Source organism: Mus musculus, chromosome 3 (assembly GCF_000001635.26).
Source record: "Mus musculus strain C57BL/6J chromosome 3, GRCm38.p6 C57BL/6J".
NCBI classification, from domain to species: Eukaryota; Metazoa; Chordata; class Mammalia; order Rodentia; family Muridae; genus Mus; species Mus musculus.
The window spans coordinates 122,853,639-122,866,362 of record NC_000069.6 but is presented as its reverse complement, the minus strand read 5'-3'; the positions used below and the strand labels follow the sequence as shown (position 1 = coordinate 122,866,362).

The 12,724-nt window shown below is 42.3% G+C and overlaps 1 protein-coding gene and 1 pseudogene across 2 annotated transcripts in view; both read right to left on the bottom strand.

Moving 5' to 3' along the window:
* Window positions 1-3,685: 3,685 nt before the first annotated feature.
* Window positions 3,686-4,475, bottom strand: Gm9364 (annotated as a pseudogene).
* A 2,513-nt stretch (window positions 4,476-6,988) lies between these two features.
* Pde5a (phosphodiesterase 5A, cGMP-specific) overlaps window positions 6,989-12,724 on the bottom strand; it is a 130,217-nt gene continuing 124,481 nt past the window's right edge. For both annotated transcript variants that reach the window (NM_153422.2, XM_006501481.3), the window contains exon 21: window positions 6,989-11,168. In NM_153422.2, the coding sequence (NP_700471.2) occupies window positions 11,031-11,168 (138 nt within the window). In that variant the 3' untranslated portion in view covers window positions 6,989-11,030. The remainder of the gene's footprint in view (window positions 11,169-12,724) is intronic.

Below are 12,724 nucleotides of genomic sequence, written 5' to 3'. Positions count from 1 at the left end.
TCCATTTAACTCTTACTTTTTAAAAAAAGAAATATTTATTCTTATCTCATATAATATATCCTAACTGTAGCTTCCCCTCCCTCTACTCCTTCTAGTCCCCCGAACACACCTGCACTCTCCCCCACCTCCCTTACCTCCTCTCTACCAGTTGTGGTGGCACATACCAGTAGGATTTGCTAAAGGAGGTAGAGACAGGAAGATCACTAGTTCAAGGCCAGCCCCAGTTACACATTTTATTCTTTTTATGTATGTGTTTAGGTGTATTTTAAGAAGGCTCCTCAGTAGTAGGTTTCCCTGTGACTTTTTTTTTTAAAGTGTTGAGTGACTTAGGTCAATATCTGATGAAAATAGATTCAGAGATCCTCAATAAAATGATTGCAAACCAAACTCACGAACACATCAAAAAAATAGCTCAAATTAGCTTCATCCTAAACATCTTTGTACAGTAACCATAGAAAGGTATGGTTTTCTATAATCAAGAAGTCACTGACTGGAAAGTCCTGTTGGTACTGTACAGCAGCCACGAGAAAGCATCTGTGGGTCCATGTTTCCTTTGGGAGTCCTTTCATAACGGTCACATATCAGTTATCTTGCATATCAGACCTTTACATTATATTTCATAACAGTAGTAAAAATCATAGTTATGAACTAGCAAAAAGATAATTTTATGTCTGAGGTCACTACAATATGAAGAACTGTAGGGAAGTTGAGAAGCACTGCCTTAGAGGGTTGGCACAGCCTCATGCAGAGAACTTGGTGAGTGCTAAGGCTGGACAAGGGGCTGAGGGAACACTGGCTTTGGCAAACATGTTCCACGGTGCAATACACATGAACTCACCCCTCCCTGCCTGCTTCACTTTGGATCTTGGGACCGCTCACTTGCCACACTTAAGATTTCCAACTTGTACAGAATCCAATATGGCAAAAAACCAAAATGCATAGCATTTGTTTTTGTTGTTGTTGTTGTTTTAAATTAGGTCATCTCTTCAAGGAATGTGGACAAAGGCTGTGACTCCTCAAGCAGATGTCTTAATGGGTTACGTCACGGGTGAAGCAAGAGGCCAAGGGCACCCCTTTAGGGATGAGGAGTCCTCCATTTTCCAATACTGTCACAAGGTTCCACCGTGTGAACTTGAGATTCTCTCTGATCTTTGTCTCCTGACTCTGGCATCATGTTCTGGGAACTGTGTTTTCACATTTGCAACCATGAATAATGAACTTGTATGCTTTCTGTGGAAACTGGAAGGACTTGCTTGTAGATCTCTCTCTTTGAATACATTTTTTTTTTTTTGTCACATGCCAGGGATATCACTGGTCTGAGATTTCTTTTATGTGCTTTCAAACTCTCTACCACAATCATATTCAAACTCTTATTGTGTGAACTGAATAATTTACACACACACACACACATACACACACACGCTGCTTATCACATTAAGACACACGTAGCACTGGGTGTAGTAATTCATAATTGTGAATCAAAGCACTTGGGAGGCAGAAGGACAGAAAGAAAAGAGGAAAGGTCCACAAATTTCCATCCCAATTCAGCACAAATGAAGACGATCCTCAGCCTGGTCTACAGAGTGAGTTCCAGGACAGCCAGGGCTACAGAAAAACCCTGTCTCGAAAAACCAAAAAAAAAAAAAAAAAAAAAAACCAACAGCAACAAAAAAAACCGATCCTCCTCTCAATGTGGGCTGAGGGCAGAGTTCTTATGAGGCTTGACCTCTGCGGTCAGAGGCTCCACAGGATTCCAGGACCATACTCTGCATAGATGGACACAGAAATGTCCTTACTTACTTTTTAATGGTTCGGGGATCACACTCAGGGTCTCCTGTCTGGCAGGCAAGATTCTCACACCCTCAGACCTAAAGACTCTTTATGGTAGAGATATGGGAGCACTCCCTGCTTTGAGGGAGCACGTGCTCACATGCTTATGGCTTAGGGTTTTAATTACCTTTATTTTGGGTTCTGGTTATGCCCGTAGAGTACATTTGCCTTATTTTATACACATAATATTTATTCTACACTTTAAAAATCTTTTACTACTTCTAATTCATAGATATTCTAAATAATGCTTTTTATTATTTTAGGAGAATACTCTTTTTTCAGATTTTAGTATTTTATTCTATAGTTGTGTGTTGGTCAAATTTTTTTTTATTGTACTTAGATAACTTTTCATTTAATTCACTTTCTGATGACATGAAATTCCTTGGGTGACAGGAAACAATAATTTCTTACAACTAGAAATGTGAAAAAGAAATTGTCCCCACAGACTGTGTCCTGACAATAGAGTCTATATGTTAATATACATATTAATGTAATTATCTTCTACTATAAAGATGGTTGCTTGTAAGCTTGCAAAACCAAATTTTACTACTTTCTGTCTTATCAGTCAATAAAGGTAATAATTACATTTTGCTCATATTCCATAGATGAACTGCTTTTGATAAATACCTAATTAGTATTTTATTAGATATTTTCTTTATTTACAATTCAAATGTTTCCCCCTTTCCTAGTTTCCCCTCCGAAAATCCCCTCCCCCTGTCCCCAACCCAGCCACTCCCGCTTCCTGGCCCTGGCATTCCCTATACTGGGGCATAGAACTAGAAGAATGCTCTTATCTGCTGTGTCTGAATGTTGCTTGCATGTATGTGCAACCTCAGAGGCTAGAAGAAGGTGTTCCATGGTGCAATACACATGAACTCACCCCTGCCTGCCTGCTTCACTTTGGATCTTGGGACTGCTCACTTGCCACACTTAAGATTTCCAACTTGTACAGAATCCAATATGGCAAAAAACCAAAATGCATAGCATTTGTTTTTGTTGTTGTTGTTTTAAATTAGGTCATCTCTGTGTCTGAATGTTGCTTGCACGTATGTGCAACCTCAGAGGCTAGAACTTCTGTTGTATCCCCTGGAATTGGAGGTACTAAAGGTTGGGAGCTGCTCTGTGGCAGAGGAACTGAACCCAGATCCTCTGTAAAAGCAGCAGGTACTGTTAGATGCTGAAGCATCCCTCTAGCCCCTCCTTTCATTCGTGTCTGACAGGTTCTTATATGTAGCCCAGGCTGGTGTCAAACTTGAGATCTCCCCACCCCAGCTTCCTGGGTACTGGGATTATAAATGCGTGTCGTCATTTTGGGTTCCTGAAGTTTTCTAGTCTGTTATTTTGAGTCTGTATAAGCTCTTTTCTCTGTCCGGAATGCATTTCCCTTCTCCTGACAAAACAATGTGACAAATCTTAAAGAAATCAACCATGAGCATCAAGTTTAAATCCTCAGCACATGGAAGGAACCACCCCTCTGTCTGACCTTGTGTGTTGCCTTCCCTAAACTGAGTATAGAACTAATTATTTGGGAACGAATGACCATCTTTTGTTGACTTTTAAAGAGATGAATAGTTTCCTCTACAAGGTAGTCAGCCAGGACTTTAATACATTTTCACAGGAGCCTGGCAGTGAAACCTCTTGGTAGATATAATTCTACAGTGGCTATCAATTTATTCAAGAAAAGCCTGCCGACAAACTTACTCTGCAAAGTGCAGTGAAAATAGAAACTTTTTCTTAGCAAGCAGTCTACGAGAAGAGTGCTTTTACAAATCTCATCTCTTGTTCAATCATTTCCTTTAATATTGTGTTGACTTTTTAATCACTTATTACTAGAGTCAATGTCTTTTTTGGGGGGGAGGGGGACAATCAGTTCTGTGTCTTTATTAACGAGGGCTAGAAATGGACCACACCTGGCAACCAAGGAGTGAGGTACCAGCCAGGGATGGGATGGGCTCAGGCTCTTGGGATTCAAAGGAAGACTCATGGCCTGGAAGAGCCCAAGGAGACCTTGTCCTGGCAGTAGCTGAGAAAGTGCCTAAGGGAAAGCTTTAGGCACTACAGCCACAAGCTGGTTCTGCAGGCTGAGGGGCTGAGGCTGTAGATTCAAAATAGGTTGGGGTGGTCTGGAATCACTCTGAGGCTACCTTGGCTTGTCTACCTAGATTATCCACTGGTCCTGATCCTGTTCGTTGCCTTCCATGTCCACCTCATTGACCTCTCCATCATCAGGTGACTCATTATAGTCATTCATCTCATCCATGTCTTGCATGTCCTCATCATCTTCTGAGTCATCTTCACTGTCCTCATCATCTTCATCATCCTCTTCTTCCTCATCATTGTAGTGCTCTGAGGCCGGCTTGCCAATAGGTACCAGGTTGTTGTCTTTTTCTGCGATGCTTTGGAGCCAGCCTGCTGCTGCTGCTCCTGCTGCTGCAGCTCTGTCTCCTCCACACAGGGTCGGTCCAGATTAAACCACAGCGTCTCAGTCACATGAGGGAAGAGTGAAGGGAACAAGGTGGACATGGCTCCTGAGTTTGAGTCCTGGCTCCATCACTTACTAGCTCTTTGATTTTAGCCAATACACTTAACCTCTCTGGGCCTCAGTTTCCTCATCGCGCCAAGAACTGGCAGCCAGCGGCGACCCGGAAGTGCTTCCCCAGCTAGAGTCAATGTCTTAACAAAGAACTCAATTTTATGAAGAGGAAGAAATCATTAAAAAAACTTTTTTTTTTCACTAAAAAAAAAATTTGGTGGGCACCTTCAAAGCAGAGCGATGCTGAAAACCTAATAGAGCTTTGTAGGTCAAGGCAGTGTAGGCCCAGGATAGAGTGTTTGTCTGGAGGACGGGGTTAAAAAGGCTGAATAATTTCCAGAAACAGAGGGAGCACTGACAGGCAAGACAGCCCTGTCGACACACCCCAGGCTTTCTTCTTATTGTTCTGGGACTAGTAGAACAGCCCCTTGGCTTTTCCCATTGGGCTCTCTGAACAGAGAGAACGACATAAGAAGCACTGTTAATCTTTATACCTTTCCTCTTGGTCTAGTTAAACCAGTGACACTAGAAAGTTATTTTAAAAGTACATAAGTTCTTTGAGAATTTCAAATGCACATAGAATCTGTCTTGACCATATTTCCACTCCCCACAGCTTCCCTTATATCCTCAGATACACCTCCTACCCGACACCTTCCCAAGCTTTCCTTGTTTCTTTATAATCCATGGAGTCCAGTAGGCACTGCCCACAGGAGCACTGGTATGGGGCCAACCTTTACTTTTCTATTGCTGTAATAAAACACCGAGAGAGAGAGAGAGAGAGAGAGAGAGAGAGAGAGAGAGAGAGAGAGAGAGAGAGAGAGAGAGAGTATGTGTGTATGTGTGTGTGTGTGAGAGAGTGTGTGTATGTGTGTGCGTGAGAGAGAGAGAGCGAGTGTGTGTGTGTATGTGTGTGCGTGAGAGAGAGAGACTTCAACTTACAGATGTAGCACAACATGAAGAAAAGCCAGAGTAGGAACCTGGAGGCAGGAACTGAAGTAGAAGCGATAGAGCCGTGCTGTTTACTGGCTTGCTCCTTAAAGCTTGTTCAGCCGGTTTCTTATAGCACCAAGGACCACCAGCCCAGGGGTGGCACCACCTACCATGGGCCGGGCCCTCCCACCTCAATCATTAATGAAGAAAATGTCTATTGATTTGTCCACCGACCATCTGGTGGAAGCACTTTTTTCAATTCCCTCTCCCCGGATTGGTCTAGGCTTGTGTCAACATGAGAGCAACCAGCCAGCACACATGGGATTAGAAACCTGGTTGATCAAGTGGGAGCACACACCTTAAGAACACCCTGACAGGAGTCATCTAATTTCCCGAAGATTCTTTCAAAGGCAAAGAGTGACACAAAGAGAAAATGTGAACCAGGGCTCAGGTCAATGATTCAGGACATAGTCAGGCTCCAAACTATCATGCTTGGCATGCATACAATTTAATTAGGATTTTGGGCTCCAAATAACTATGATTTCCATTCCCATTTCTTGGGGTTTGTAAACAACTGGCTTGTTAGCTACAAATCCTTCTCCTAACCCTGCGACCTTTAGCTGAACGTAGCATAAAGCAGAGACTACTCAATGCAAACTCAGTGTCTCCTGCAACTTTTTAATGTAGGGCCTGGAATTCCTGATTGCTGAGAGACAGCCCCAGGATTGTGTGTTTACGGCTTCCTAGTTCTACAGAAAGGGCTGCTGTCCTGGGAGTGGAAGTCCGAGCAGCAGAGAACTAAGTGATCTTATTTTTTGCTTGGAGAAAATCTCAGCCTGCTCGCTGGACTAAAGGGGTAAACAAAGCTTTACATTTTCATAGAAATTAATAGAGAGATGAAATTTTCATTACTTTCAGAAGTTCTCAGTTGGAGTTCTTTGTATATTTAGTTACCAAAAATATTTGAAGGAGCAGTTTTTAAATTATTCTTTATGGCAGTTAGTACTTAAAAAATGAATTTCTGGCACCCTCTCATGGTCAGAAATTGTAAGTATTCTATTATGGGTACTGGCGGCACTCTTTGGGGGTGAGATGTTTTCTCAACCAGTTAAGAGAGCTTGCCTAGTGGCACAAACAAACAAACAAACAAAAACCTAGTATCTCTACCATGTTGCTTTTTATACCAGAAACAGCAGTGAGTCCCTTGAGGCATCACATTAACCTTTATCAAGAGAACTAAATAAAGGAGAACCAAACTGGCTGAGAAACATGTGGTTTATAAAGCTTCTAGACATTCGATCCAATAAGACTGGATGTGGGAGTTTTAAAACGCTGCATTCAAAAAAAGCAAGGTGTAGTCTTAGCATTGGCTGTGAAGCTACACATCTGGACTCGACTCTGGTTCAAGTCATTTAGCAAGAAGGAAATACCTAAGTTTAGCTCCCTGTGGACACCAGGCTGTTACTACCACGCCCCTCCACAGTGCCTTTATGGTGGGAAACACTACCCTCAAATTGGCAGCATGAGACATTACCAATGAAAAAAGGAAAAGACTATTACTGAAGGGTCTATGTAAAGACTAACTAGTGATCAAGCCACAGTGTAAAATTCTCTCAGACCAGCTGGATTAAGCTTTTCCAGTGGAAAGCCCTCAGTCTTAGAGCCTTAAGTCCCCTAATGATCACACCACACACATTCTCGTTCATTCACTTTATTTTTACAGCACTGCAAAAATGACAACTGACAACGTGGTGACTTCACAAGTACCCTGACCAGGTCTGACTCCACAGACACCCGAGGCAGGTGGGTGTGTGCCTCTGCAGAGTCACATTCTTACAGAAGGATCACTGGAAATGGTTTATAATGTGGGGTGAGGAAAGGAAAGAAACCGACATTTCAGCCATTTTTAGATGACTTCACAACAAAACATAATTTACATAGTAACTCTTTTACGCTAGTATAAAAATAGTGCCAGAAACTATATATTTGTTCAGATATATTGAAAAGGCATAAGAATACAAATAGGTCATCAACAGTGGCGAATCAGGGTTCACTAGAGTTCTTAAACGGTAATAGAAATTTATATTTTTCAGCTATTTACATCACTTTCAATGACATTCAAGACATGTCTACACAGGCTTTTGATAACAATGTGGAAGGGTGAGGTAAGCTTTAATACTTCCTTCTTTGCTCTCTGTGAGAGGGCAGAAAGAGTCCAAATCTGCAGTTGAATAGTCTGAGAACTCCGATCTCTCTCTCTCTCTCTAGTTGCAATATGGAAACATGACCTATGTTGTGGAAGATGTGACTCCTTGCGTAAGGTGCTCTTTAAGCTATCAGCAAGGTAAATGGTCCACGCCAACAGGAAGCCGGAATGTTCACTGACAGATTCTTAAGAAATTTTGGATAAAAGTGCATGTTATGTATGTTACAGAAGAAGGGGAAAGTGGTGGAAAGCCCTATATACTTGCACATTGAGTTGGCGGGATGAGAAGCGATGCCCTTACTCATTCCATGCTTGGCCCATGAGCTCCTGGCACTTCCTGCTGTGTCTCAGCATCTGAGCACTGTGCCTAACATACGGAGAGGATTTAATAAGAAACGGGCTGATGCATGGTTGACACTGAGTCATTAAATTCTGCCACCTTATTTGAGACAGCTGTTTACAGGAGAGCGGGGAACATTTCATCTCTTCTCATCTTAAATCAAGTTAAAGCAAAAGGCCATGCCGCTTACCTGATAAGGTTTAGGAGTGTAATCTAGTGAGAAACACAGGAAATTTGGAAATGTGATAGGTGCCAAGCCTTACACTTCGGCAGCGTTCTGAGAGTAAAGGCACTTAACTGGTAGGCAAGAATTTCTGACTCAAGTTCATATATACTCTTGTCTCCGTGTTGCTGCTAAAAGAAGTTCTTCTTTGTAATTAGCCAACCAGTGACAGAGTATCATCCTACATTTTTGCTCCGAGCCAGGTCTGTGTGGAGTGAATTAACAATACTTGTTTTCCATCTAAGGAACTCAGCGAAGAAATGACGGGCGCTGTCAGGTCATTACCTCAATACCCCATTTTGCAACAGTGGTCTCAAAGGTCCATAAAAAAGCTTAAGAGCTAGCTATTTCTTGGGGGGCATGCCCCTTAAACACAGGCTTTGTCTAAACCAAACTACGTGAGTACCCTGACTGGTAAAGGCAGCTAACTCTTCTAAACGTGTAAGATCAGAAAACTTTATAGACAACTTACCAAACCACGAGGATTTTTCTGGCTGAAAGTTAAAAATGACATGATATCATATTATTTCACTATAGCCAGCCAAGAAATTTGTCAAGAGAACAGTCCAGGACAAGAACACTTTCTTGTTCATTACGGGCACTATGGATTCACGGCAGCATGAGAGAGGAATGATAATATAATGTGATAGATATATTCCAACTTGAGTGGACACTAGAAAGGCAATATTCACATTCAGAACAAAAACTATGATTTGTGTTCTTGTACCACAGATAGCATTCCATGTATGGAATGGTTTTCCTATAAAATAAAAATTATTTGAATAAAATACCCAGCAATAAAATATCACAGTGCTTTTCCTATGTTAATATGTAGAGTAAGACAAACCACGACCTAAAGCAAACCGAATGATTTTCAATGTACATACGGCTTCTTGCCTGTCACTATGTTAGACAAACCCTCCACATATAATGAACTCTTTAAGAATATTCTCAGTGACTTAGGTCAGAGGAGTGTGGAGAAGCAACACATGTATATGACTGCATTTCAGCATAGCTGCTCGGTCACAGTGCCAGGCTTGTAGAATGTCCTCTAAGCAGTGCGCCTACACTCTGCATAGGCGAGTGTGAGGCTGGTGTGATTACTATTAGTGACAGTCTGTACCATTTACACACCAGTGCGTTAGAGCAACCTTCCAGGTTTCATCTCTATGACATGAAATAAAAATAAGATAAAATTCTGAAAAAAAAATACAAGTATTACAACAAGAATACATTTAGTATTGGGTGACAATTCCCTGGTCTAGCCTTGACCAATACAAAACACTGCCAGTATAGCCTGCTTTGCCTTTTCATATCTGAGGAAGAACAAAGCCACAATACAATATACATACACAGGATTAAAATGACCATGTTGAATTTTAAACAGAGAGAAAAGCAAGAGAGAAACCATTTTAATGCAAATTAATGCTAGAAACCCAGACAAAATACATTACCCTCTTTGGGAGGATGTGGGGAAAGGGTGGGAATGAATAAATCAAATCCTTCTAATTCTGCCCAAACCCAAACCTTTCTGCACATCTGGAACAGATCTGCACATCTGGAACAGATGCTCCTCCCCTAATGCAGTTATTTGGTTTTTTTGTTTGTTTGTTTTTGTTTGTTGTTTTGTTTTGTTTTGTTTTTTGACTCACTTTCTACTTCTAATACTGAATGCTGTTTTGTTTGGGCAGGAAGACGTTCACAGACTGTTCCTTTGAATTCATTGTCTGACCTGCCTATTGGAGACAAACCTCTGCTACTCATAGAATTATTAATATTTTTTTCCTGTCAATTTCAGTTGACAGAAGGGATAAAGACTCAACTTGCACTCGCGTATCTGTAGTCATATCTGCCTTCAGGCATGTGCCCCTGTGACCGTTTCTCTGTTGAAGCTTAAACTGTTGGATTAAGGAGATGAAAAGCAAAAGAAAAATTAAAAAAAAAAATTAGTTGGCTTTTTGTTTGTTTGTTTGTTTGTTTGTTTGTTTTTTGAGACAGAGTTTCTCTGTGTAGCCCTGGTTGTCCTGGAACTCACTTTGTAGACCAGACTGGCCTCGAACTCAGAAATCCTCCTGCCTCTGCCTCCTGAGTGCTGGGATTACAGAGTGAGTTCCAGGACAGCCAGGGCTACACAGAGAAACCCTGTCTCGAAAAAAAAAAACAACGACCCCTCCCCCCCAAAAAAGCAATTAGTTTTAAAAGTTTTCAGTATTTAAAAATGTGGATTGTCAGAAAGATCTTCAAGTAAAACATTTCTCTTGGTGGAGGGCTATCCAGGGCCCTCCCATGTCTCTCTTGGGACAGCTGGGGGAGGGGAATCATCTGGCCTGGGGTTTAGACGCAGTGGGGAGTCTGCTTGCTGAAGAGGGCGGCTGCATGGATGGTTTGCAGCTTAAGTTTGTTCTACCACGTAGATGGGATATACTGCAAGTTCTCCCCATCCTAGAAAGAGCAGAGCAATTAGGTACCACGTTTTCTTGTTTCCCAATTCTTTAACTTGGTTAAGACACTTCTGACAAGTTTATATTAATTTCTCCCTAACACCCACTCGGTCAGCATTAATTTTCAAGGTGGCTTTCAATGTCCCCGAACACATTTACTTTGCCCCTAACCCACTTTTCAGAACCATTCCTAAGGTGTTTTAAAAAAGTGGTGACTCAGGAACACAAAGGCCAGTATTTATAATCCCCGAGCATGACCAAGCTGAGTGTAGAATCGCCGTTTACACCATCCTTATCAAAAGCGTTAGAGTGGGCATGACTTGATCGCTCCACTTCAGTGGCATAAAACAAAAGGATGGAAAGTAGGTAGCAATCTCTGAAACACTTCACGCTCTCCAAAGTTGTGCAAAAAATAAAATACAGCAGTGGCAAAGTGCACTCAAGTCTGCATAGTGGACTGGGAAACCAGGCCTGTGGCAGTTTGTACACGGGGAGGGGTGTGGGGGCGGGGCTGAGGGAGGCATCAGTCAGTCCCGCTTGCCCTGGCTGCTCTCCCCGTTAAGGAGCATCTTCTCCTGCTGCTCCGCGAGGGCCTGCCATTTCTGTCTGTTCTTCCTGCAGCCATCCAGCAAGGGCAAACAGTCTTCGGATACGTGGGTCAGGGCCTAAGAAAAAAGAAAGGAAACAACTAGAGAGAAGCCTCCGCCACAGGCTTGCCACCAGGGCCACATTCATTGCAGGAGCATCGCGTTCTCTTAAGTCCTAGAAACATACATAGACTGTTTGCCAGGGATTCCCCTTAGGCTATCCGGCTGAGGCATACTTAGGGACACAGTGAGTACAGGCATTTGAAAGTAACACCGAGGGAGCTTGATGGCGGGGTAGGGGGCGTTGGGGTAACAGGGGGCAGAAGTGATGGCTTGGCAGCTAAGAGCATATACTGCTCTTGTTTGGTTCCCAGCACTCATGTTTGATGTCTCATAACTGCCTAGTGTCCCAGAGGGTCCATTGGCTTTGTCCTCTAGGAACACCTACACCCTTTGCACATACCCACACAAAGACATACACATAATTAAGAATAATAATAAATCTTAAAAGTATGCAAACACTAAGCTGTGGGGGCTCGCTTCTGTAGATCTTCCTCTTTCCACAAGCTGTGCCGTGGGAAGCCGTATCTTTTGCTTTCACACAGAATGGCTTTAGACAATGTACTTTTTTAATGCAAGATTTTTATAAAGGTTATTATATACTAACCACAGTGTCACTTAGCTACAGGAACATCTGCTGTAGCTTTCTTTGTAATAGAGACACGACAAATGCCCAGCAATAAGCCTTACTAATATTTTATAAGTATTTTATGGTCATTACAAATGTCTCAGGAATATGCATCTGTCACAGAACTATGAGTGTTATATCATGGATTTCAAAATCAATTTTTTCTTAAATGACATGAAGATATCTTATAGCACACACCCCAACATCAGTAGCTATCTCTGAATAGTAAGACCATGGGAGATTTTATCTTCCAGTTTGCTTCCCAGGACATTCTGTTTGATCTGCAGTGGAAACATACTACTTTCATGAGAAAAGTAAAACACTATTTAAGATCATATAGAATTCCCAACAACATAATGAGTGTGCACCCAAACTGTACAACAGAGTGGAATCTAGAACGGCTCTTCTGACAACACTATTCTTTCTGATTTCAGGTATGGGAGAAGTAAAGAGCCTTGGGGCTCATCAACTGAGAAAGGCTCTTTATTCAACCAACAGAGAAGGTGTTTGTGGTACAAAGGAGGGTTGAGGGTACCTAAAATACTGCTCCCAGCCACTTCTGAGGAAGAACTTCACAAAAGAGGAAACTAGCCAAATGGACCCTGTAGTCAGTTGGGAGACAGTAGTGGAGAGGTGGACATGGGGTGGCCTTTTCCTCAGTTTCCTTTGGTGTCTTCTGTTCTACCTTCTCCTTCACCCTCATCAGCAGGCTGTATTAAAACTTTCAATGTTTTGGGTGCTTTAAATAGAAATGGCCCCCATAGGCTTAGTGACCAGGGGGTAGCACTATGTGAGAAGGATTAAAAGGTGTGGCCTTGTTGGAGAAATGTGTCACTGGGAGTGTGCTTTGAGGTTTCAAAAGCCCAGGACCAGGACCAAGCAGCTTCTCCCCCCTTTCAACCCCCTCTTATTTCCCTGCCTCCCTCCTTCTCCTCCTCTGTCTGTG